Source organism: Geotrypetes seraphini, chromosome 4 (genome assembly GCF_902459505.1).
Source record: "Geotrypetes seraphini chromosome 4, aGeoSer1.1, whole genome shotgun sequence".
Lineage (NCBI taxonomy): Eukaryota > Metazoa > Chordata > Amphibia > Gymnophiona > Dermophiidae > Geotrypetes > Geotrypetes seraphini.
This window is the reverse complement of record NC_047087.1, coordinates 99899025-99924041: the sequence shown is the minus strand read 5'-3', so window position 1 is coordinate 99924041 and position 25017 is coordinate 99899025. Positions and strand designations below refer to the sequence as shown.

Sequence of the window (25017 nt, the reverse complement as noted above, 5' to 3'; positions counted from 1 at the left end):
AATGTTTGCAACTGCCAAACTTTATTATTTTCAAATCAGTAAATAGTAAGTGTGCATTAAAATTTTCAGAAAGTTATTGTGTTTAACTTTGTATTATATAGAGGTTGTACGAACATCTGTCCATGTACTAGCTGAAACATTCAATCTATTTGGGGCATCTTAACTTTTACAGAGCTATATATTGAGGCTTAAGCTACCATGTTTCCCCGAAAATAAGACAGTGTCATTAATTTTGGGTCCAAAAAATGCACTAGGGCTTATTTTCAGGGATGTCTTATTTTTTTCATGTACAACAATTATCTCTTCCTCTCCTCTACCCCCCCCCCCATGTGCAGCATCATTCCTCCCCTCTCACCCATCCCCTTGTACAGCAGAACCCCACCCACTCCCATCGTGAGACTGACATACCTCCGCACCGAGGCCTCCTAAAGCAGCAGGGGTGGGGGTTGCTGACTTGATGAGTCCAATTTTTTTTCAGCAAATCAGGCAGCACTAGGATGGAGTCGGGGGGGGAGGGGGCTACAGGGGTTGATCTTAACTAGGGCTTATTTTTGGGGTAGGGTTTATATTAGGAGCATCTTTAAAAATCATGCTAGGTCCTAAACACCACCTGAGTGCTCCGACTTCTGGTTAAAAACTGAAAAGTTCATTGGCAGTGTGCATCAATTACAGATTTTATATTAGGATGTTAGCAGCCTCGGGGAACTTACAGCGCCATTGGCATGAAGCATCACTGGATTAGAGCCTTCCATGAGGGGAAAAACAAAGTGTCTTTGCGGTCCTAAGAATGCCAGTATAACTAAAAGAAAAATTGCCAACTGAGAAAACAGAATCGGCGGTTCTGCGCTGCTGACTTATGAAGAGAATTTGTTTCTTTTTTTCTTTAGAGATAAAAAAATCCAGTCTTTACATTTTTGTTTTTTAAGAAAAAAAAGATACTGAAATTAAAAGGTGTTTTTTTGTTTTTTTTTAAGAGACAAGAAGGGGAAAGCTGTGACCTGCTAGGATCCTGGTCTAAGAAAAAACTGACAGTTGAGGGGTGGAGTCCCAGAGGCAAGGTAGCTGCACATGCCCAGTAGTAAAAAAACAATACAAAACCCAACAACAACAAAAAACCCTACTTTATCTAGGGGAGAGTTCCGCCAAGCAGGCTCAGTCCAGGGACTTCACCAGCAAATGTGCCTGAATTTCCCCTGCTTGTCTCCAGAAAATAATACTGCTCTTCAGCCATTGCATTTCAACAAGGGCCACAAGCTCAAAAGGTTGGGGGAGGTTTGTAAATTTTCTTTATTTTCTATTACAATTTTAACATTTGATTTCAAAACACAGCAGTAACCAGCAGTAACAACTTTTCCTTCCAAGAGCCCAAATCTCTTCATATCCTCCCACCTCTCACACTCATTTCCAACATATATATCTACTCTAGACCATTCTTCAGCCTCTTTACTCAATGAATCTTTGATGGCAAATATCAGTTAATTTCTTCATTTGGGCTATAAACTCCAGTTGCTGTCTCCACACTTGCAATGATGGAGCTTCCATTTGCTTCCCATGTCTTTCTATACTACTTCTTGCTGCCATGCTACTAGAGAATGACACAGTGACTGTTTCCTGCAGTAAGCCGCGGCAAACCCGCAGGAACGGGGAAAAATTTGGCCCGTTTGTTGCAGGTTCAGGAACAAGACTTTTCATTGCCGCATGGGAGCGGTAAATAGCCTTGTTCCCGCAGTAGAGAATGCCTGCTGAGAGTCACCTCCCTTCCCACCAGGAGCCCCCCTCACTATCGCAGGTCCATCAGCCAACTCACCCCCCTCACGATAATGGGTCCAATAGCCCCCCTTCCTCATGATTGCAGATCAAAAGGCAAAAAAAAAATAAAAATGCTGCGCCTAGCCTCCCACCTGGGACCTACCAGCCTCTTAGAAGCTTCATCGACGAAGAGGCAACATAGCAGGCCTGCTGTGGGACCCTCCTCAGGCTGAGTACCTCCTTCTGTGATAACTTCCAGTGCAACCAGTTACATTGGAAGGAAAGACTCCATTGGAGAAGGGTCCCGGAGCAGGCCTGCGGCATTGCCTCTTCGTGAATTAAGCTTCTACAAGACTGGTAGGTTCAGGGCAGGAGGTGCAAAGGGACTGATATGGTAGGGGAGTCGGAGGGGTTCGCCTCCCCTCATTTGACCCACGATTGTAGTGGGGAGAAGGGAGGCTGCTTGGGCAGCTGGAGCTGAAAGGAAGGGAGACAGGTGCTGGATCTGGTCTGGGGATTGGGGGAAAGAGGTGCTGGGCTGACCTGGAGCTGGAGGGGAGAGGTACCAGACCCACACCTGTGCACTGAAGAGAGGGGACAGAGTTGCTGGACCCTTAGGAAGGGGGCTAGTAGGAAGGAAGAGAGGTGCAGGACCTGCAGGGAGAGAGACGGGAAGGGAAAGAGAAAAACTGAACCAAGGGGCTAAAGGAAGAGTGAGTAAAATATTGAACATAGTTGAGGAAGGAGTGTGTGAGAGACACATTGGTGTAAGGCAGGGGTGTCCAACCTGCGGCCCAAGGGCCTCATGCAGACCCATAAAGTATTTGTGCAGCTCCAGTCAAGGGCGTTGCAGTGTTTTCCTCTGCTGCCCCCCGGTATTTACCGTCTTGCCGGCTCCCTCCTCTGTCTTGCTGCAGCGTTTGTGCAGCCCCAGAAACATTTTTTTCGGCCAGTGCGGCCCAGGGAAGCCAAAAGGTTGGACACCCCTGGTGTAAGGGAGTAAGAAGCTGGACACAGGGAGTATTACAAAAAGAGGGGAAATGGTGGGCATGGATAGGAGCATAGGAACAGGGACAAAAAGGGGAATGATGCATGGGGGTGGTATATGGACAAAGAGGGATGATGGCTAGACATGGAGAATAAGAATGCAGAAGGAAGATACGGGGGGGGGGGGATAGAGGAATGATACTGTACACAGAGGGAAGGGATCATAGAATGGTGAGATGATGAATGCAGGGAGATGTGATTAGAATATATCAGATTTGAAATATGCATCCTGCTAGAGCTAATGTTAGACATAACATAGGCTTTGATTCTTTAGCTTCCAGCTGGCTAAGGGCTCTCTCTGACCAGGGGGCAGTTGCCCTAGTTGCACTCCCATAACATTATTCCTGCCTGAAGTATTCTATTAGCTTGATTTTTCTATGTAGCATTCTGTAATAATTTGGTTTGTTCAGTTTTCTAAATAGTGGAGGGGATATTTGTGAAGGGGAAGGGAGACAGGGGTTTTGTTGATCCTTGCTCTGTATAATGTGTTTATAAAATGAAAATTGTATAGAATATTGTTTCTTTTTATACTTTAATAAGATAAGTTCAATATAAAATCATAACTATTCAAAGCTTGTGCGGATGGGATCAGATAGTTTGCAGGGATGGGTGGTGGGGACAATTTTTTTTTTTTCCCTGTGTCATTCTCTACATTTAACCAGCATTTCTGGGATTTATTTAGTCTACATGGTAACAAACCCAGCAGGCAAATCTTTGCTTCTATCTGAATTAATTCTCCAAATGATCTCTGGTTTTCCCTGTCCACCCTTTTCCAAAAAGTACAAGCCAAGAAGTTTTTATTTCTGACCTGGCAGCTTTTCTTTGAGCTTTTGAATTTCCAGCTCAGTCAGAAATACGGCTACGATCTGGTACCATGAGCTTTCATTTGCAACTACCTGGGAGTTTTTCCTCTACTTTATATTCCCAATGCAGCTTATGGACAGTGTTCAGCCAGGGGCCTGTAAACCAGAGCTCTTCCAAAACCCTGTAATCATAGGCCCTCGATTCAACTACTAAGAGAGCAATTCTTATGAAGACACCTGTTTAAGCCTATTAAGGAAAGTAGCTTAAATATGAGTGTAAGTCATGTGCAACCACTTATGCCAGCCGTAGAGCTGGTGTAAATGTTCATGCTTAGATTGGGGAAGTATGCACATAAATCATAGCATGTATAAATAATAATATACTAAGTGTATCCCCTGCCCATGTGAACTCCCACCTAAAAAAAAATAAAAGTAAACACCATTGAAGATTAGCATTTATGCATCTACTTGCTGCCTAAATCTAGGTGGCTCCCTATTGAATTATCTCCAAGGGGTAACCATTGTTCAATGACTTGGATTAGTTTATTCACTTTATATATCACCAAAGTGTTAAAGTGGTTTACAAGTAGCTGAACACAAAGTTGATAATTTTGTATATTGCATTTGATAATCATTAAAATTATCCTCTTTGCAGTAGCATAACTGAGCCAGAAAACAAACTTACACCCCTCAATATGGCAGCACACAGCACTCTGCGACCGAGACAATGGAATTTCTTTGTTGAGCATTAGTATGGAACTATGCATAGTTTCAGGTTAGAAGATTTTTTAAAAAAAATAGTAACTCTTGAGCCCACCATGAAAAAAAGAGCCTCAAGCAAGGAAGGCTTAGCTACTCTAAACTGAAATGCATGAAACCAAATTGGAGCATATGACAATCCATGTTTTTCAGTGCCTCATTGGAAAAGTAGCCCAACAAGAGGACCCAAGTTGAGCTCTGTCCCTCCCCCAACCTAAAAAGGGCCTATTTTTGAACCAGATTTTGGACAGTTAGATGTCAAATATTCACCATGTTCGGTGCTGGTTGCAGATGAACAATTTTTTTAAAAGGCAAAAAACCAGTATGTCCACAGGAAGGCACTGCTTGGAGAAGCAACCCAATCTAGGAAATTCAGGATACATTATGCAAGCAAGTAAAAATTTAAAAGAGAATGCCACCATCAGACAGATAATATATTATGCCCCCCCAAAATAAACTACCACCAAGACTATTGCTAAAAAACCAGAAGCTATGTCCCCTCTTGTACCACTCGATGTGCTCTGCCTCCAAGGACAACCATGCAAAAAAAAACCCCCAAAAAACCAAAAAGACAATATTTTTATTTGACAAATTAATGGCATAAATAGTGATTCAGTTTTATAAAACAATATTGGAAAAACTGCTACTGGAAGTCCTTCTTATTTTACTAGCACATAGCCTTTTCAAAAGCTCAGGTTAAGGCTGACTCATAAATCAATTTCATCTCCTTCTTCTAGGCTGGTGTGCAGAGTTTCTGATTGTTCCATTTCTCTACATCTAAGCCTGAAATGCCAGGATGTGGCTATTGGCGAGAAAACCTTTGTTCACAGGTCTATGCTTCCCTTCATTTTAAATTTCTTTGCAGAGCGTTCACTTGATCGTAACTGGAACCTGCTCCCATAGATATATGAGATAAAACCATCCACTTCTACGCTGAACACTGTATTGCACTTGGGAACAGCTGCATGGGGAAAATACACACACAAAATTCAGAAACAAAATTATTTTTACAATAAAGAAAATTAGTAACTTTCACAGAGTCTGCTAAGTAATAGCTCTTCTGTGAGCAGACTGTATATCCTAATACAGAACAAAGATGGGTACAGGAAAGGTGACCAGTCTAAAGGCTCTCTTAAAGAGGATTTTTTTGTGGTTAGTGAAAGGCAAATGTAAAATCATTAATATTTCTAAAACAAAAAAACACACAACACATTTTCAGGCTAATACTATTCTTTTAGATGTAGGGTTAGATTTGTACATTGGATGATGATGTTCAATGACTGCCTGGTGGTATACACACTAATGAGAATAAGTATATCATTAACCTACAGACTGCTACTTTATTTGTAGCTGTGGCAGAGCTCTAGGGTAGGCCCAACCATTAGACAAGGCTAGGCAGTTGCTTGGAGCAGTAGCAAAGCAATGATCCCGACAACCACACAACTCATGAAATCATTAGCCTGTACTTTTACCCATAGGTGGAGTGAGAATTTCCAAATACATTATATACCCAGGTAAATAGCTTTTGGAAATTAACTTCATCAGGTGTATGATAAAAAAATTTCATATTTAAATATGAGGTCCAATTATGCATTTTTGCAGGATGGTTCTGGGAGATGTGGCATTGAAGTAATCATGACTGTTGAGTTTATCAAATCTCTGGGGGATGCTTTGGAGCCTTAAAGTATATTGAGCGGGGCACAAGGCTGAAGTTTCACTTAACCTTGCACCAGTCTTGAAGAGTTGGGTCCTAAAGTGTAACTCTTGACAGGGATAAAAAGGTATAACCAAATGTTTGGCTCCTATACAGAGCCAGCCTGAGGGAGAAATACTGGCGACACAGAGAGAGTTAAGTGCCAAAGCATGAGAGACTGTAAGAGAGAGAGAGCATAAGCACACAGTTGGCTTCAGCATCGGGCTATGTTACGTTTGTCTCATGTATTGTTATATAATTGATTGGTGTGGTTTGCTTTATATGTTAGTTTGTATTAATATTCTTATTTTTATGACTTTTAACTAATCTGCCTATATTTTTAGATAATTTATAGCCCATACTATTTTAAAGAAATAAATTTTATTCATTTATATACCACCTACAACTAAGCAGCTTACAATCATGAACATGTGTAGAGTACTGTAAAACAATCTTAATAAATTATCCACATAATACATCACTGTAGAATCATTCACTGGAAGCTCAGCTGCTATTCATTAAAACTCTTAATTAGGCAAGAATGCTTTTTATGAATAGGTGAGATTTCAGATGTCTTTTAAATTGCTGCAAAATCACAGTGTACTGGATAAAGCATTCCACAACCATAGTCCAATAACTGAGAATGAACTATCAATTGTTGTGGAATGTGATATCTGCCATAAGTCTGGAACTACTACCCGCTTTTCATTATTAATCCCTAAAACTCTCAGGGAGGTATAAAATTTTTCAATCTGTTTTTTGGATACTCAAATTGCAGGGTGCAGATACAGATCCCAGGCTCCTGGCTTCCGCAACCTTTCAGGACTTTGTCTGTCATATAGGGAAAGATTCTCTAAATTTAACGGTAAAATCCAATGGGCTGCTACCGAGGTCGCTATTGTAACGATTTCAAAAAGGCAAGCCATTCTCAAAAGACCCCCACATGTAAATAAGGTCTGCAGATGTTCATGTAGGCTCACTAAATTTACCTTAGATGAGTCGCTGGTGGTAGTGATCAGCACAAGCGCAGAATATAACTACATATTAACCCCCCCCACAACTGAAGATTGTCTGGCGAGATGCCCACTCTCTCCCACTGAGCTCACACAACCTCCCCACCCCTGGCCTTAAGTGCCTGGATCAATCAGAGCCTTAGGCCCCTCCCTGGTGCATCCCAGGATGCACTGGGAAGGGGCGAGCCTGCCAGCTGGGGGTGGGTAGGCATTCCTCTAACTGGACTTCATCAATATGGTAGAGAGAGGTGGGGGAGTGGGCATATCTCCCACTACAGGGGGTAATGTCAGGGGATTGTGCAACATGGCAGGAAGAGTGAGCATCTCTCCCACTGCCAGGAGTGGGGGGCGGGAAATTGTGCAACGGCGGTGGAAGGGAGTGGGCATCTCTCCTGTCGATTTTTTATTATTTTTTTTTTTCAATTTGCGTAGGGGGGGAGGTTCTGAGCTGTCAAACCTTACTTTCCTGTCAGTGCCTGAACCAATCAGCATTCAGGCACTGATCAGAAAGTAAGGCTATGACAGCTCAGACCTCAGCAAATTTTGGCTGCAAATGTGGCACAACGAAGTTAAGTAATCACTTGGCAATGATTGGGAATGACTCGGAGTGCTCATTTTAATATTAATTACCTTGTTGTACTACATTTGCATGGCCGAATCAGAGACTGCTAGGAAACTCAGAAAAGACCATGGTAAGCCATTTTGATAATCCGCAGCTAAAATACATGCGTGCTAAACCATCTGGATCAAATTTAGCGAGCACATTAAAGACACGTTTCAGTTTTGAGAATCTTTACCTCAGTGACATAGTAAATGTCAGCACATAAAAACCTGCACAGTACATCCAGTCTGCCCATCAAGGTGGCCAGTTACAATTGGTCTTTACTTTGTGAATTCTAAGGTAGCATTCTACCCTTCTTTTGAGGAAACAATCAGAATCTCTCATGAGGCTACATACCTTTTAGCTTGTCATCTTTTGTGATAATTTTGAAAATGTGCTTTGTTTCTTGCAGAATGATTCCAGAGAGGCCAACGTAGGTAGGACACTTCGATTTCTTAACTGATAAATAGAGGATACATTAAGGAAAGATAGGTAACTCATAGTGAGGCTGTACTTAAACACCACTACGTTTCAGCAAAGTTGATGTACTATTGTTTATACAGTTTTCTTTGGATTGGCCAGACTAGAGAATGTTACTCAAGGAACCCAGATGTAGCATCTACCACCCTTTCTATAATAAAGTATTCCTTAGATTACTCCTGATCCTTCATTGCTCCAACATACATATCGGAGCAACAAAGAGAAACTTTAGGGCAAGAATGTCCTCTGAAATATTCCCCTCTTACCCTTTACCGAAATTTCATAGCCACCTTTGGTCTTGTACAGAAACATACCTGTCACAAATGCTCCATGAAGATCAGCTTTCAGCAATTTAGTTTGAATCATCTGGGGTTGCCTAAGGAAGGAAATTAAGTATCAAGAGAATTAAAAAATTAAAATCACTGTTAATCAATGAACACAAATCTACAACCTGTTGTATTCATCTGTCTGTGTTACTGTGTAACCCCTTCAACCTTTATACACACAGTGATTGTAATGAAAGATTAGGTTCTTACCTGGATATTTTTTCTGTTAATCTTCACAGTTCAAACATTAGGCGATCAATCCCCAGCCGCAAACAGCTTTCTGTACCTCCCTCATTCCTAGTGGAGTACCCCCCCTTCAGTTTGTTCAAAAGCAATTGATCTCAACTGGAATAGAATACAAAGAAGGATGAGTAAGGGGAACTTCTCCACAAACATCATACATAGCTGTTCTGCAACTTATAAAAAGATTAACAAGCATTTATAACATAGCAGCAATAGTGAACCAATCTGCTGTGTGCAACAAGCACTAACATCAGTGGAGCCAGAAGTTCAACAAGTCACTTATAAAGAAATCCTGTATGATTAGCCATCTGATTGACAGGAGAAGAACTCCAGTTCTGGAATTTAGAAATATCCAAGGCAGAAACCAGGCAAATCAGGATATACTGAGGGTGGACTGTACAGAATCCTGTGAAGTTTAACAGAAAGAAGATTATCCAGGTAAGAACCTAATCTTTCATTCTATTACATCTACACAGGAGTCTGTATGTTAGGTGATGTACCAAAGCAATAGCTGACATCTAGGGTGGGACAGAGGACCCCAAAACAGTGTCCTCCTGAGCTGCCACGTCTTCTCTGTAAAACCTTGTAAAAGTATGGAAAGACACCACAAAACAGCCATGCGAATCCATCTCGCTATAAAGGCCTTGGACGCTGGTATGCCCCATTTGGACTGGCTGGTTAGCACAAACAGATGGTCTGAAAGATTAAATTCATTGGTCCTTTCCAGGTAGTGAAGTAAAACTCTTTACTCTTTGCCCATCCAGTTTCTATAAAACCCTATCCTGCTTACCAGAGCCTGTGGGTTGAAAAACAGGCAGACAAACCTCTTGATCATGTCAGTCCTTTTTATCCCAGACTGCATTGGCTGCCATTTGGGGCCAGAGTGTTTAAGTTTGGATGCATTTGTTATAAGGCCCTTTTTGGATTATTACCCTCTTATTTGGTATCCTATTTGAAATTGTCTTATTCAACAAAATGTACTCAAAATTCTGGTATGTTCATCTTCCCCAGCCCAAGGGCCTGCCGTTATAAGACCTTTTTGGACAGGACAATGGAGTATCAAGCAGGGAAGATGAACTCCTGGATGGGCCCGTTGATTACTCAAGCCTATTCTTATTTTACATTTAGGAAATCATTAAAAATTTATTTATTTGATGAACAAGAATGTTGATTCATTTAATATTCATGATGGTGTTTTTATACTTCTACTTTACTTTTGTTTAACATATTTTAATCAATCTTGTACTGTTTTATTTCTGTTTATCATATTTTTAATCAATACTGTACTAATGGTTGTATGCAGAAGTGTATTTTGAAATTATATTTTTGCTGACTAGTTTCAGTTTTCTGTTGTGAACCGCCTAGAACTGTTGGTGGGGCGGTATACAAGAAAATAAATTATTATTATTATTGATATGGAAATCTGATACAACCTTTGGCAGGAAGGAAGGAAGGAAGGAACAGTACAGAGAGATATTCCAGCCTCCGTGATCCTAAGGAAAGGCTCTCTGCAGGAGAGAGCTTGCAATTCTGATATTCTTCCTGCCGAGATGATCGTTACCAGGAACATAGTCTTCACCATGAGATCCAAGATGGAAGCCTCCCACAGTGGTTCATAAGGAGGCTTAGTGAGACCTTTTAGAATGATGTTAAAATTCCAGGATGGTAAAGGTTGACATAGTGGAGGCCGCAACCAGAGCACACTTCTTAGGAATCTGGTTGCATCTGGATGAGCTGCCAGGAAAAGTTTACCTCCTTGTGCCCGGAAGCAGGAGAGGTCTGCCACTTGAACTTTGAGAAATGCCACTGCATGTCCTTTTTCCAGACTGGCCTGCAGAAAGGCTAGAATAACCGGAATGGGAGCCTGTAGTGGCTCCACCCAATCCCTTTTACACCAATGTTGAAAAACCTTCCAAGCTTTGGCATAGGCCATCATCTTGGAAGGCTTTTTAGCTTGGAGTAAAGTAGCAATAACTACATCTGAATAGCTATTGCTAACTAAGGCCATGTGCTCAAGAGCTGTGCCGTAAGACCAAAGCGCTCTGGATTCTCCATGGGAGCTGGTCCCTGACTGAGAAGCCCTGGATAAAATGGGAGCTTGAAGCCCCTGTCCTTTTGAAGATACACTAGATCTGCATACCACAGGCAGCTAAGCCAGTCTGGGGCAACAAGAATCATGAGTCCTGGATTAGTCGCAATCCTGCAAATGACCTGGTCCACCATGGGCCAGGGCAGAAAGCTATAAAAGGAGTCCCTTGCTGAGCAAGGGCTAAGTGCATCCAATCCTAATCTTCCTGGTTCTTCTCTTCAACTGAAAACACTTTTCACTTTTGAGTTTTTGGCAGAAGCCATCAAATCCAGTACCAGTCTGCTCCAATGAAGCACAATAAGTTTGAAAGCCCATTGGGAGAGACCATTCTCATGGGCCTAGATACTGCCAGTTGAGAAAGTTAGCCTGAATGGTTTCCACTCTGGCTACATAAGCTGCGGAGAGGGTCTTTAGATGGGTTTCTGCCCACTGGAACAGCATCTGAGCCTCCAGGCATAAGGGAACACTTCTGGCTACTCCCTGTCTGTTCACATACATTACTGCTGTGGCATTGTCGGAGAACACTCTTACTTCTTTTCCCTACAGGACTGTTTCCAGTGTTCTCAATGCTAGCCCTGTGGCTCAGAGCTCCAGAAGGTTTATGGAACGCTTCTTCTGAGGGCGAATTCTCTGGCCCTGAACTGAACGATCCTCACAATGGGCTCCCCAGCCGAACAAGCTTGCATTGGTTGTGAGAGTCACCAATGATGTGATTCAGAGAGGCATTCCCTTCAACAAGGAGTTTCTCTGGAGCCACCAGCGGAAGCTGTCTTTGCAGACCCTGTCCAGGGGAGCTCCATCTGAAGAGAATGATGTGGAGAGGACTACCAAAACAGAAGAGCAGCCTGGAGAGGCCACATGTGCACCCTGCCCCAAGAAACAACTTCCAGGGAGGCTGCCATAAAGCCCAGCACCTGAAGGTAATGCCAGGCAGTAGGAATTAAGAGCTAAGAGCTCTAATATTTATTTGTTTTCTGAGTTTCTGTATGTGTAGCTCAGGAAGAAAGACGCAGCCCTTTACAATGTCAAAGTGAATCTCCAGCTATTCCAAACTCTGGGTCACTTCTAAATGGCTCTTCTTGAAGTTGACTGTCCAGCCCAACCACACTGTAACAGATCTACCACTTGCTGCACAGCCTGCTCACACTCCAGCTTGGATGGAGCTCTGATCAGCCAATCATCCAGATAGTGGTGCACCTGGATCCCCATTCTTCAGAGATAGAAACAGAAACATGACGGCAGATAAAGGCCAAATGGCCCATCTAGTCTACCCATCCACATGGGAGAGCCACAAACTGGAATTATTTCCTGTGGCTCAGGAGGAAAATGGGGAATGCAGGTACACCTCCATCAGATCTGGAGAGGTGAGAAACTGCCCCAGAGCTACTGCTGCAATGACTGAACGGGCCGTTTCCATATAGAAACACGGGATCTTAGAGACGCAATGATGACCTTGAGATCCAAAACTGATCTCCAGTCTTCTGTGCCTTTCTTGGGCACAATGAAGTATATTGAGTATCTGCTAAAGCCCAAGCCTTCTTTGGATACCGGTTCTATGGCTCAAATATCCAAGAGCTGTCGCTTGGACCTTAACCTCTTCTTTCTTTCCAGCCATCTAGCTGAAGAATCTAGAAACAAATCTACTGAAGGACAATAATACTCAATCCTGTGACCCTCTCAGATGAGGTATAACACCCATTGGTCTGAGGAAATCTGTTCCTACTTCCTCCAAAATACCGACAGCCTCCCCCAAAATGTGGAGGCGTGGCTGTCAGCCTAGCATCATTGGGACTTTCTGGAGGTCAGGTTGACGCCAGACCCTCAGGGTTGCTGATGTCTGGAATTGCCACATCATTGTCTGTAGCCCTGGAAAGATCTCAGAGTTGAGGAACTCACATTATATGGTGAGAACAACAAGAGGAACAAAAATTACCTCTACTCCCTCCAGGGAGGTGGGGAGGTCTGCTCTCTGGCAGAGACTTAGGGTGGCAATCCGCCACACTGGCCATAAGGTTGTCTGGGCTTTTACCGAAAAGCATTTGCCCCTTGAAGGGCAGTCTGCTTAAAATTGCCCTGGAGACAATCACCCACCTACTGCTTGATCCAGAGTAATCTGTGGGCTATTACTGCATAGGCAGACACCTTACTCATGACTTCCTTCTCCTCTGAGGGGCTCTGTTCCAGTCTGGTGTGACAGGCCCATGGTGCAAAGGATGTTGCCACTGCCGCTTTGATTTTCAAAGCCAGCGCTTCAAACTGTCTCTTTAGAACCATGTTCATCTTGTGATCTTGAGCATTCTTTAACATCACTCCTCCCTCACTCGGGAAAGCCATAAGTTTAGTGACCTGAGTCACCGCAGAATCCACTTTTGGCTGATTAAACAACTGCTGGAACTCCAGCGCTATTGGGTAGAGTCTGGAAATAGTCTGCCACCCAGAGGAAGCCCTCTGGAGACTCTGACTGCTCAGTAACTAAAGTAGTGATGTCCAGATGCATGGGAAAAAAAGAAGGTCTGATCATTGGAGCTGCTCATGACTGTGCACTGAAAAGTGGAAGGTTGCACCTCCAGCTTCAATTCCTTGATTGCACTCACTATAAAATGGTGGACAGAAACTGACTTAAGTCAGCATACCAAAGGGTTATCACTCTGGTCAAGTAACAGAAACACATCTTGGCTGCCAGACCCTAACAGGGAACCAGATTCCTCCAGGAGAGCCTCTGAGCCCTGTGATAATAAAGGCATGGAGTCTGATCACCAATCCTGCCAGTCTGGCTCCGATTGGCTGCTGAGACTGGGGCCTGGCTTCTTCTTCAGTGGAGAGGGCTCAGGAAGCAGAGATGATCCCTGGACTAACGGTGACACAATTTCCAGTTGCGCAGTTTGTCCCAAGTCCGTTAAAAAAAGCTCTCCACATGAGATTTACAAATTCAGGAGAAAAGCCCTGTATAGGCAAGATAAAGAAGCCTTGCAGAACCTTGGACTGGGATTTTGTGGGTTCCAAGAACTCAAAGCATCTGCGTTTCACATCTTCACAGAATTCAGGGTTCTGGCCAGAACTTTTTCCCCATCTCCCGGACCCACAGTAGTTCCCCAGCCCTGGAGGACATAGCTAAGGCTAAACTCAAGGTTCCCAAGACATGCAATACATGGACACTCCTTCACCAGCTATCTGGCGCAAACTTGACATGAAATGGTGTCCAAGCACCCTGAGGAATTCATCCCTGTCATTTTTAAAAATTAAGAAGTTTTGAGGCAGATAGAGGCTTCAGAAAATAAAAAAAGATTGTTTAAAATCCAAGATGGCAGCTACCAGAAAAATTGCGCCAAAAACAGCCCTTGGGGACTTTTTGGAAAAACAAACAACACTGTAATAGGGGGTTTGTAGGTGGAGGACCTGAACCCCGATATCCTCAAAAATGAAACTGAGGTTCCCCCCATCCCATACTTTTCCCATAGGAAATAATGGGGCTATACTTACAGTTTTGTAAAGGTGCCCTGTCTGTCAGCTTTCCTTACAGGCTGTGAGAATGAAAAGGACTTTCTGCCTCAGAACTTCAACAAAATGACTCCAAACCAGGAAATCTTCAGTCTGCCAGTCGGACTGACCTCGATCAAGACCTCACCCCCATGGAACCTCAGAAAGCAATGGGGGAGGGGAAAATCTGCAACCAGTTCCCTGATACCGCGAGGGCTCTTACACAGGGAGCCCACAGCCTGTCAAGCCTCTTAAAAATTCAGAAGGTGAGCTGGCTCCCAGAGGAACATACCCTAAATCCTGAAGTAGTACATAGAAGGCTGACTCCACATGTCCACCCAAGAGCTTGTCCTGCGAGCTACAGTCCATCTCCGTGGAACCTTTGTCTTTTCCCAGGCAGAAAACTCCCAAATAAGGGGGGGGGGTGTCTCAGGGCACCAAAGCCTCAAAATTGAGACTTACACCCGAAAATAAGAAAAACCGAAGGGGGAACTCCACTAGGAATGAGGGGAGTATGGAAAGCTGCGAGTGATGCACTTCTGCAAAGCTGATTTGTGGCTGGGGATTGATCACTTAACATGTGGATTCCTGTGTAGTTGTAACATAATTTCCTACTTATGCAATCATAAGATTTTCCTCTCTTCCCTTCACTCCATCACTAGTCTATTTTATCTCTCAAATCATCTTCCTTCCCTCTTCCAGTTTTCCTTGAGTTCCTAATCACTTCTCTTGATTTCAATTTCCTTTTCTCTCTCTGTCTCAACCTCACATGACTCTCACTTTTTGAAAATATAGGGGCTTTTTCATTCTTGTTCCTGCAATTGCCTGCTCTGTCTCCATAATATGCATTTCCTCTGTAAACAGAAAGCGTAACCTGGAAGAGGGGTAACAGTCAAAGACCAAAGCACACATTATGCCTCTATATCTGTGAAGAGGTTTCAGAAATCCCCTCCCATGATCCTATAGCTGGGAATAAACACTGAGATCACGGACTGCAAGGTACTGCTGCTCATTCAGGAAGATTACATACTGACATATGGTCACGCCTGTGCCTCACACAGGAAATGCAAGGTGATGAACATCCAAGGCTTAGTTTTTATCATCCCCTTAATGTGTCTGGCCACTGCTGGACTTTGTTTTCAAGAAGTCTGTGTACTTTGTTACAAAAGCCTGAAATAGCACTTACGTATCTGCCCGGAGTCCATTACACAGGTCACGGATATACTGCTTCCATAAGTTATGCAGCGGCAGAAAAAGATCGTACCTGTGAGCAGGAAGAGCACCAAGCAAAAAGCAGTATGTTACTGTCTGGGGCTTTCTGGAAGGGGTGAAGCTAGCACACTTCTTTTAAAGTGTATAATTTTTGTTAGGGCGGAGGATGTTATCATAATTAAAGTCTTCTGGACATAGCATTCTACTCATGTATCATTTCTCAGTAAATAAAAGAAATAGCAATGTTTTTCTCCTTGCCTTTTCTGGTGTATAAGTCACCACCATGCATGGAGTTTTTGCAGATGACAAAGCCTTGACTCCCTCATAGAGGTACTTAGAGCCCCCTCCCAATGTAATACCCTTAAATGGCTTTCTATCCTATTTGACATGTACTTCCTACCTCTTATCCCTCTCATTACAGTACGTCTGTCTGTTATAGTCTGTGTTACCCAAATTTATAGTTTTAAACATGTACAGTAGACTGCTTAGAAGTTTAACAAGCAGTATATCAAATTTTAATAAAACTTGAACTTGAAACTTGTACTAAAAATTGTCCTAGAAGGGCCAAAGCATTACCCCAAGGCCTTAGAACAACCAGAAGGGGGGGGGGGGTACAACTATCACACGGCTACCCAGACTTACATCAAAGTCACCACTTAAACCATTTTAGGAAGGAAATGTGTAGCTTTTGCTTTTTCCTCACAGATACGCTTGTAAAGAAATAAATAACTCCCAGTGGACTTCAACACAGAATCACAAAGCTAACTCAGAATGATCTGTCAGGAAAGGGTACCAGCATTTGGGAGTGTCACCATAGCCTGTCACAGTGGCTATAACAGCAGAAGAGGTGGTTAAATGTACATATACTTTGGAGGGAAAGGAGAGATATGATAGAGACATTTAAATACTTCTGTAGCATAAATGCACAAGGGATGGACCTCATTCAATTGAAAAGAAGCTGAAACAACTCTGAACACAGGATGAAGGTGCAAGAGGATAGATTCAGGCATAATCTAAGGAAATATTTCTTTACCTAAAGGGTAATAGATGTGTGGAATTGCCTCCTTCTGATTAGAGATAGTGGAGACAAAGACTGAATCTGAATTCAAGGAAATATGGAACAAGCACAAAGGATCTTTAAGGGAGAGGAAGAGACAGAGATTAATAGATGATATAGATAGGCAGACTGAAGAGCCCCTTTGGTTTTTAAATGCTGCCATTTTCTACAATTAGTGTTAATGGAGATGGCTGTGAGGGAACCAAATAATCCCCCCCTTCCTGACACATCCTGTACAATACTAACGTTACTGCAATTTAATGTGGGATAGTGACAGGACTCACTGGCCATTCTGACAACCAAAAATGTGGTCACAGGTTTTAAGTATTAGCTAGTCCCTGACAACACTTATTTTTACAGGACATATGCAGCACTGTACATTGATGATTAAGTATTCAAATATAAATCCATGCCTCAATTAGCTTATCAACTTAGTGAACACTTGAGGCGACAGGAGGTAAAGTGACTTTCCCAAGGTCATAAGTTTTGTAAGTGACAGATGTAAAAGCTAAACCTTAGCTTCCTTGTTTCCCAGCCACTGCTCTAAACCTAGGCCAATTCTTCCTCCTCCTAAATGCTGTAGAACAGACTACATAACTGAACACATCCTGGAGACACAATCACTGTACTGCTGATCAACTAAGAGAAGAAATTCCAGTACCTCTGTTGCTCTGGTTTAATTTCAAACAGTCTCAGTTGTCTCTTCTCCTTAGCTGATAAACCTTTCCTTCGTTTCCTCTTTTGTTTTTTCTTTTGCTTAATAGAATGCTCCAAAATGACAGCTTTTCGATTCAAGCGCTCCTGGATCACTTCCTCTCTTAGCCCTGGAAGGCAACGCTTCAGAAAAGCACTTACAAATGCTTCACTCTCCTTTGGGCCTTGTGGCTAAGAAGAAAAGTTTTAATGGGTGAGAAGGTGAAAGTTACTCTTGCCTGATAATTTCCTCTCCTGAAGTCCTGCTACACCAGTGCAGACTGAGAGGTTATATTGCTCTACCAACAGATGAGGCAGAAAACCTGAACCATTTCAAAGAAACCACTAATATAGGCAGCAGTGCAGCCAAGAACACCTCAGTTTGCTCATGCCAAAGTCAATTAGTAACCAAAGGAGCCCATATACATTAGAAACCACCACCAACCAAGGAATCCTATGAAGCCCCATATCAATTAGAACTATACTTTTCAGGGCAGAAGACAAGGCTCCCCACAAAACTACTTTGATAAAGGCCAAATTGATGTCCAGGCCAGACAATCTCATAATGCTTCAAAAGAATTACCATGTTACCACGCTGCAGATATTCAATATCCTCTGTGCTGACTAGTGCTGCCTGATTCAGGGAAAATTTTTTCGATTTGATTCAATTTGGCCTATTGAATTGATTTTTTTTCGATTGACTTTTCCTGCTATTCAGGTGTTTTTTCAAATGGCCTGGCGGGTTTATTTTTTATAGCCTCTTCACCCACCACACCCCCCTTTACCCTCTCCAACCCCATGCCAGTGCTGTAGTATATAAACAAAGCAAAAAAGACTTTTCTTCTCTGATAGGTCCTAGCTCACGCTCACTAATACCTGCTCTTGCAGGATACACACATTTCAAATCTGACATATTGTAATCACAAAACAGAAAATAAAATTATTTTTGCAACCTTTTGTTGTCTGGTCATTATTCATGTTGGTCCCAGGCTCTGGTTTCTGTTAGTCTTCTGTTAACTTGCTCACCAAGGTCTCCTGACCATTTGACATTTTATTCTTTCTCTATACTCACCATCCATCTCTGTACCTTCCCTTCCACTGTCATATCCAACATTTCTTTCCCACTGTCTACCCTCTCTCTCTCTCCCATTGCCTTGTGCCCTGGGTCAAACTTCTCTATTCTCCTCCATGCAACATCTCTCCCTGCCCTCCACCCTATGTCCATTTCTCTCTCTTCTCCATGAATGTCTCCCTCCCTTCTCCCATATGCAAGATTTCTCCCTCTCACCCCTTTCTACCTCTGTTGCATCTATCCCTTCATCTCCTCCACCCCATGTCCAACAATTCTTCCTTTTGCCTCTCTCCACCCTGTGCAGTAGTTTTCCATCTCTCTCCCCACCCTCACCCCCCTGAGCAGTAGCCTTCCATACCTTCTATCCTTCTGTATAGCAGCCTTCTATCCCTCCTATCCCCCTGTACAGCACCTCTGTGACACCTCAACATCCGCGCCTCCTAAAGCAGCAGCAGTGGTGAACAGGCTGCTTGCGGCCTGCCCGCCAAGGCTTCCCTACGTCATCAGTAATGCAGCAAGGCAAGCCAGGAGAAGCCTGTTCAGAGTGCTGCCTCTGCCCACCAGACACCATCATTGCTGCTGCCGTTTTAGAAGGCCCGGAGGCATTGACAGGATTCACTGAATCGGCTAATCTGATTTTTCCAGCAAACAAATTGATTCAAATCGATTCACCAAAGTGAATTGGTGAATCAGGCAGCACTAGTACTAACTGCCTGAGCTTTTGCTTAAGTAGACTGAGCTGTACTTGAAAGAGCTCTCAAATCTTTTGAACAATGCAAACACATTGTTTGCTCGGCATTGGAATCAGCGGACATCCTCGATGATCCCGGTGTTGGGGGGGGGGGAGAGAAGGGAGAATAGATCCCCCCCAAAATAAAAAGTGATACATAAGCTCTGATTCTATAAAGTCTGCCTAAAGTTAAGCACCAATACTGGTGCCCAACTTAATTGGTGCTTATATTGGCACCAATTCACCTCACAATCGGCTTTAATTGGACTTAATTGAAAGTTAGGCACCTAACTTGAAAAACTCTATTCTATAAAAAGTAGGTACCTAGCCCAAAATGGGCATGTTACGGGGCAGATCATGGGTGTATTTTCAAATTAGACACCTCTTTGTGAATTAGGTGCTGTTAGGCTCCTATACAGGCGCTTAACTTTAGGCAAAGAAAACTCTGGCATAAATATCATATGCCTAAATGTTAGGATACTTAGGCAATGCTAAGTGTGATTCTATAATGGGTGCCTACGTTTTATAGAATCTGTGCCAATATTGGCACCTAACTTTAGGCAGACTTTATAGAAATCATGGTCAAAAAGCATATATTCCTGCAATCCCAAGGAACAACCTTCTGACTTTGAGTGTACTCTCCCAATTGATTTTTGAGATCTACTGAAGATTTACTGGCAACTGGCCATAAAATCAGACAACCCCCCCCCCCCCAATATTTTAATGAACTTTATTTACCTATGGGTAAAATAGACATGCAAGCAAAATTTAAATAGTGCACCATCAACAATAACAAAATGCATGGCCAAGTTGCTTGAATGAAGCAGAAATTTGATGATATTGAATGCAGCATGTCCGACATGCAGGATCTTTAGGTTTGCAATTATTCTTAGGTTTGTCTTAAGGATTGCTGTTCTTGGCCATGGCTTCTGGCAGCACTTCTTTAATTACTACTTGAATTTTCATGATTGGAACAAAAATATAATTATGACTTTATAGTACTAAATTTTAAATGCAGTTAAATAGACGGGATATTCCTTCCATAGTTTCAGTTATCAGGGTAAAAATTTTCCCGACTTGTAATTTAAATGGATTTGATTAAACCACATCCACCCTATTAGAAATTGCACTTATTCAGTATTACACAGGAAAGCAAAACTGCATCATCTCCCAGGAATTCCATTACAAGCACCTGAATGTTCAGCTCTTTGGCCTCTGCGGAAGGCAATGTTTTATAAATTGCATCTGGAAGACAAAAAAATAAAAAGCTCTCAATATTACAGGAAACAGCTTGTGTCCAAATAGCACAGTTACTTACCGTAACAGGTGTTATCCAGGGACAGCAGGCATATATTCTCACATGTGGGGTGACGTCATCTACGGAGCCCCAGCACGGACAGCTTTTCAAGCAAACTTGCTAGAAGTTTCAAGTTTGCACACTGCACCACGCACGTGCATGCCTTCTCGCCCACTAGAGGGCGCATCCCACCTCGTGGTCCTCAGTTCCATAACTAGCAAAGAAGCCATCCCCGGGGAGGCGGGCGGGTTGTGAGAATATATGCCTGCTGTCCCTGGATAACACCTGTTACGGTAAGTAACTGTGCTTTATCCCAGGACAAGCAGGCATGATATTCTCACATGTGGGTGACCTCCAAGCCAACCAAAAAAAAAGGGCAGGTGGGAGGATGGCAATTTAGGAAAACAGATTTTGCAAAACTGACTGGCCAAACCGGCCGTCACTCCTGGATAAAGTGTCCAGACAGTAATGAGAGGTGATCTTATGAACCGAAGACCAAGTGGCAGCTTTACATATGTCCTCCATAGGAGTGGATCGGAGGAAAGCTATCGAAGCTGCCATCGCTCGGACCTTATGCCCCGTGACTCGATCCGGGGGCGGAAGGCCAGCCTGAGCATAGCAAAAGGAAATGCAAGCAGCCAACCAGTTAGACAGAGTGCGCTTGGAAACTGGATGCCCTAATCGATTGGGATCGAAGGACAAAAACAATTGAGGAACCTTCCGATGAGACCTGGTGCGTTGAAGGTAATATGCCAACGCCCTCTTACAGTCAAGCGTGTGAAGCGCCGTCTCGCCAGGATGGGAGTGGGGCTTAGGAAAGAACACAGGAAGGACAATGGACTGATTGAGGTGGAAATCAGAAACAACTTTAGGTACAAACTTAGGATGGGTGCGGAGAACCACCTTGTCATGATGGAAGACAGTGAAAGGAGGGTCCGCAACCAAGGCTTGCAACTCCCCAATCCGCCTAGCGGAGGTGAGGGCAATCAGAAACACCACCTTCCAAGTCAGAAATTTCAAGAGGGACTTGTTGAGTGGTTCAAATGGGGGTCTCATCAGTTGAGCTAAAACCACATTCAAATTCCACACGACAGAAGGAGGCTTAAGAGGGGGGCAAACCCTGAGTAACCCCTTCATGAAGCGTGTTACCAAAGGATGGAGCGACAGAGGGCGTCCATCCAGATGTTGGTGGAAAGCAGAAATAGCACTAAGATGAAAACGCACCGAAGTGGTTTTCAGGCCAGAGTGCGACAGATGGAATAAATAGTCCAAAACCGAGGATACCTGAACCGATACCGGATCCAGGTGAAAAGACGAACACCAGGTGGAAAACCTGGTCCATTTCTGGGAGTAACAAAGCCTCGTCGAAATCTTGCGTGAGGCTTCCAATACCTCCCTCACCGATTGAGACAGATCCGGAGGAGTTAGGGAGCAAGAAACCAAGCTGTCAGGTGCAATGACTGCAGATTGGGATGTAACATGGATCCTTGACTCTGAGACAGCAGAGAAGGAAACACAGGCAGAAGAAGAGGCTCCCTGGCACTGAGCTGAAGCAGCAGGGAGAACCAGTGCTGACGCGGCCACCGAGGTGCAATGAGAATCATCGTGGCCGTGGACGATTTGAGATGTACTAACGTTCGCATGATCAGAGGAAAGGGAGGGAACGCATACAGGAACCTCCCCTCCCAATCGAGAAGAAAGGCATCGGCCTCCAGACGGTCCCGCGAGTACATCCGAGAACAATACAGGGGCAGTTTGTGGGTCTCTGGAGAGGCAAACAGATCCACCTGTGGCGTTCCCCAGCGAGCGAAAACCTCGCGCAGAACTGCGGAGTGTAGAGTCCACTCGTGCGGTTGCAGAAGTCGACTGAGTTTGTCTGCCAGACAATTCAGTTCTCCTTGGATGTAGACCGCCCGAAGGAAGATGTTCCGGGAAACCGCCCACTCCCAAAGGCGAAGAGCCTCCGAGCAGAGGGGCCAAGACCCCGTTCCACCCTGCTTGTTCACATAGTACATTGCCACTTGATTGTCCGTGCGGACGAGGACAACCTGATTCTGCAATATGTGAACGAAAGCTCGAAGTGCTAGAAAGATGGCCCGAAGCTCTAGCACGTTGATGTGACACCGACGGTCCTCGGCAGACCACAGGCCCTGCGTGCGAAGACCGTCGAGGTGGGCTCCCCACGCGTACTCCGATGAGTCCGTGGTCAGAACCTTGCGAAAAGGAGGGGTGAGAAATAGTAGACCCATGGACAGATTTGAAGAGTCTGTCCACCAACGCAGCGATTTCCGCAAAAGCGGAGTCACCGAAATGAGGCGAGACACCGGATCGTACTCCTGACGCCACTGGGAAGCGAGGGTCCACTGAGGAATCTTCAGATGCAGCCTTGCAAACGGAGTGACGTGAACCGTCGATGCCATACGACCGAGCAGCATCATCATGCGCTGGGCCGACACCACCGACAGTTGAGAGACCTGACGGCCCATCCGCACCAAGGCTTCCAACCGTTGGGGCGGGAGGTAGGAGCGCAGGCGCACCGTGTCCAGCACCGCACCTATAAATTGAAGAGACTGAGCCGGGCTCAACTGAGATTTTGGAAAGTTTATCTCGAACCCGAGGCTTTGCAGGAAGGCAATAGACTGTCGGGTCGCTGAGATAACCCCCTCCCTGGTCGGGGCTTTGATGAGCCAATCGTCCAGGTAAGGGAACACATGAAGCCCACGAGACCTCAGGGCTGCCGCAACCACCACCATGCACTTCGTGAAGACTCGTGGGGACGCGGCCAGGCCGAAGGGTAGGACCCTGTATTGGAGGTGTAGGTCCCCCACCTGGAATCGTAAAAATCTTCGGAAGGCGGGGTGCACCGGAACATGGGTATATGCTTCCTTCAAGTCGAGGGAGCACATCCAGTCCCCCTCCTCCAAGAGGGGATATAAAACCGGGAGAGACAGCATTCGAAACTTCTCCCGGACCAGGAATTTGTTGAGCTTCCTGAGGTCCAGTATGGGGTGCAGGTCCCCGGTCTTTTTTGGGACCAAAAAGTAACGGGAGTAAAACCCCGTACCCCGCTGGTCCTTGGGGACCGGTTCGACCGCCCGAAGCACCAATAGGGATCTGGCCTCGGCCAGAAGGGTCGGTAACTGCGATCGGTTGCAAGAGGCTAGACTTGGGGGATTGTCCGGTGGCGAGGACACAAAGTTGAGCGAGTAGCCCTCGGAGACGATCCGGAGCACCTAAGCGTCTGAGGTTATCTCGGTCCATGCCTCCCGGAAGAACTGAAGACGCCCCCCGATAGGAAGGGAATCCTGTGATTTCGCGGAGGGGAACCTGCCCCGTCCGCTCAGCCCGTCAAAAGGAAGGCGCAGGCTTAGAAGGACCCTGCGCCGGGGCTTGGGTTTGTCCCCCTCTGCCTCTCTGAGACGGACGCCTCGGAGGTGGCCTCGAAAAAGCCGGGGTCGACTTCTGAGGATATCGGCGCGGCGGAGGACGGAAAGGTTTCTGCGGCGGGGGCCTAGGTTTGGGGCGGACCAGGGATGCTAACGAGCGCTCCTGCTCAGACAACCGTTTGGTCGCCGCATCTAAGGACTCGTCAAATAACTCGGACCCCACACAAGGCAAGTCTGCAAGACGTTCCTGCAGGTTTGGGTCCATGTCGAGGGTGCGAAGCCAGGCCAGGCGGCGCATGGCCACTGCGAAGGCCGACACCCTCGAAACCAGCTCAAATGCGTCGTACACCGCATGAAATAGGTACAACCGCAATTGAGACAGGTTGGACATAAACTTATCGAATCCTGCCCTTTGGGAGTCCGGTAAGGAGTCTCGATATTGAGGAAGGTCCTTCACCATGCCACGCAAATAGGAGGAAAAGGTGAAGGCATAATTTAGAACCCTGGTGGCCATCAGGGAATTTGAATAGAGGCGACGGCCAAACTTGTCCAGGGTCCGCCCCTCCCTGCCGGGTGGAACCGCCGCAGAAACCCGCGAGGGCTGTGATTTTTTAAGGGCAGACTCCACCAGAAGAGACTGGTGGGAGAGCTGCGCCTTTTCGAACCCCTTAGGGGGCACAGTCCTATACTTCGCTTCCATTTTTGAAGGCACAGACGTGACTGTAAGAGGGTTCGACAAGTTCTTCAACCAGGTCTGTAGAAGGACTCTGTTGAGGGGGAGCCTAGGCACCTCTCTAGGAGGAGTGGGAAGGTCCTGCTCCTCCAAAAATTCTTTGGAATATTGAGAGCCGACCATCAGGTCTAACCCCAGGGCTCGGGCCATGTCCTGAACAAAGGATGTAAAAGAGGACGGCCTGGCCGGGGGAGACGGGGTTCTCGACCTCCCCACCGAGGAGAGGGGAGAGGCCTCATGGGAATAATGAGGATCCCTTACTGACCCCGAGTCCCAGGATCCCCTCTCCAAGGCCCTCGAGGGGGAAGGAGAAATTCTCTGCCTCGCAGAACCCTTGGGTGAGGACCCCGGGGTCCGGGGAACACTCTCCCACTTCCTCGGCGAGGCAGCCCGGGAAGACTTCCCATGAGGTGAACGGAGGAGCCTCGGATTGTCGAGGCGTAACTCCGACACCTGCAGCGCCTCGCCCCCGAGCGGCGAGGAACGATCGTGCCTCCGAGGCGAGCCCCGCGGCCGCTTAGACTTCCTCAATCGGCGCCCCGTCCGAGGTCGCGTCG

General features: G+C 45.2%; 1 protein-coding gene across 3 annotated transcripts in view; it reads right to left on the bottom strand.

Annotated features, from left to right (window-relative positions):
* Positions 1-4918: 4918 nt before the first annotated feature.
* POP4 (POP4 homolog, ribonuclease P/MRP subunit) overlaps positions 4919-25017 on the bottom strand; it is a 35523-nt gene continuing 15424 nt past the window's right edge. For 2 of the 3 annotated variants that reach the window (XM_033942256.1, XM_033942257.1), the window contains exons 3-8: positions 20189-20289; positions 17211-17434; positions 15467-15544; positions 8460-8521; positions 8023-8124; positions 4919-5319 (exon numbers count right to left, since the gene is read on the bottom strand). In XM_033942256.1, the coding sequence (XP_033798147.1) occupies positions 5183-5319; positions 8023-8124; positions 8460-8521; positions 15467-15544; positions 17211-17434; positions 20189-20289 (704 nt within the window). In that variant the 3' untranslated portion in view covers positions 4919-5182. The remainder of the gene's footprint in view (positions 5320-8022; positions 8125-8459; positions 8522-15466; positions 15545-17210; positions 17435-20188; positions 20290-25017) is intronic. The other variant, XM_033942258.1, reaches the window with a different exon arrangement.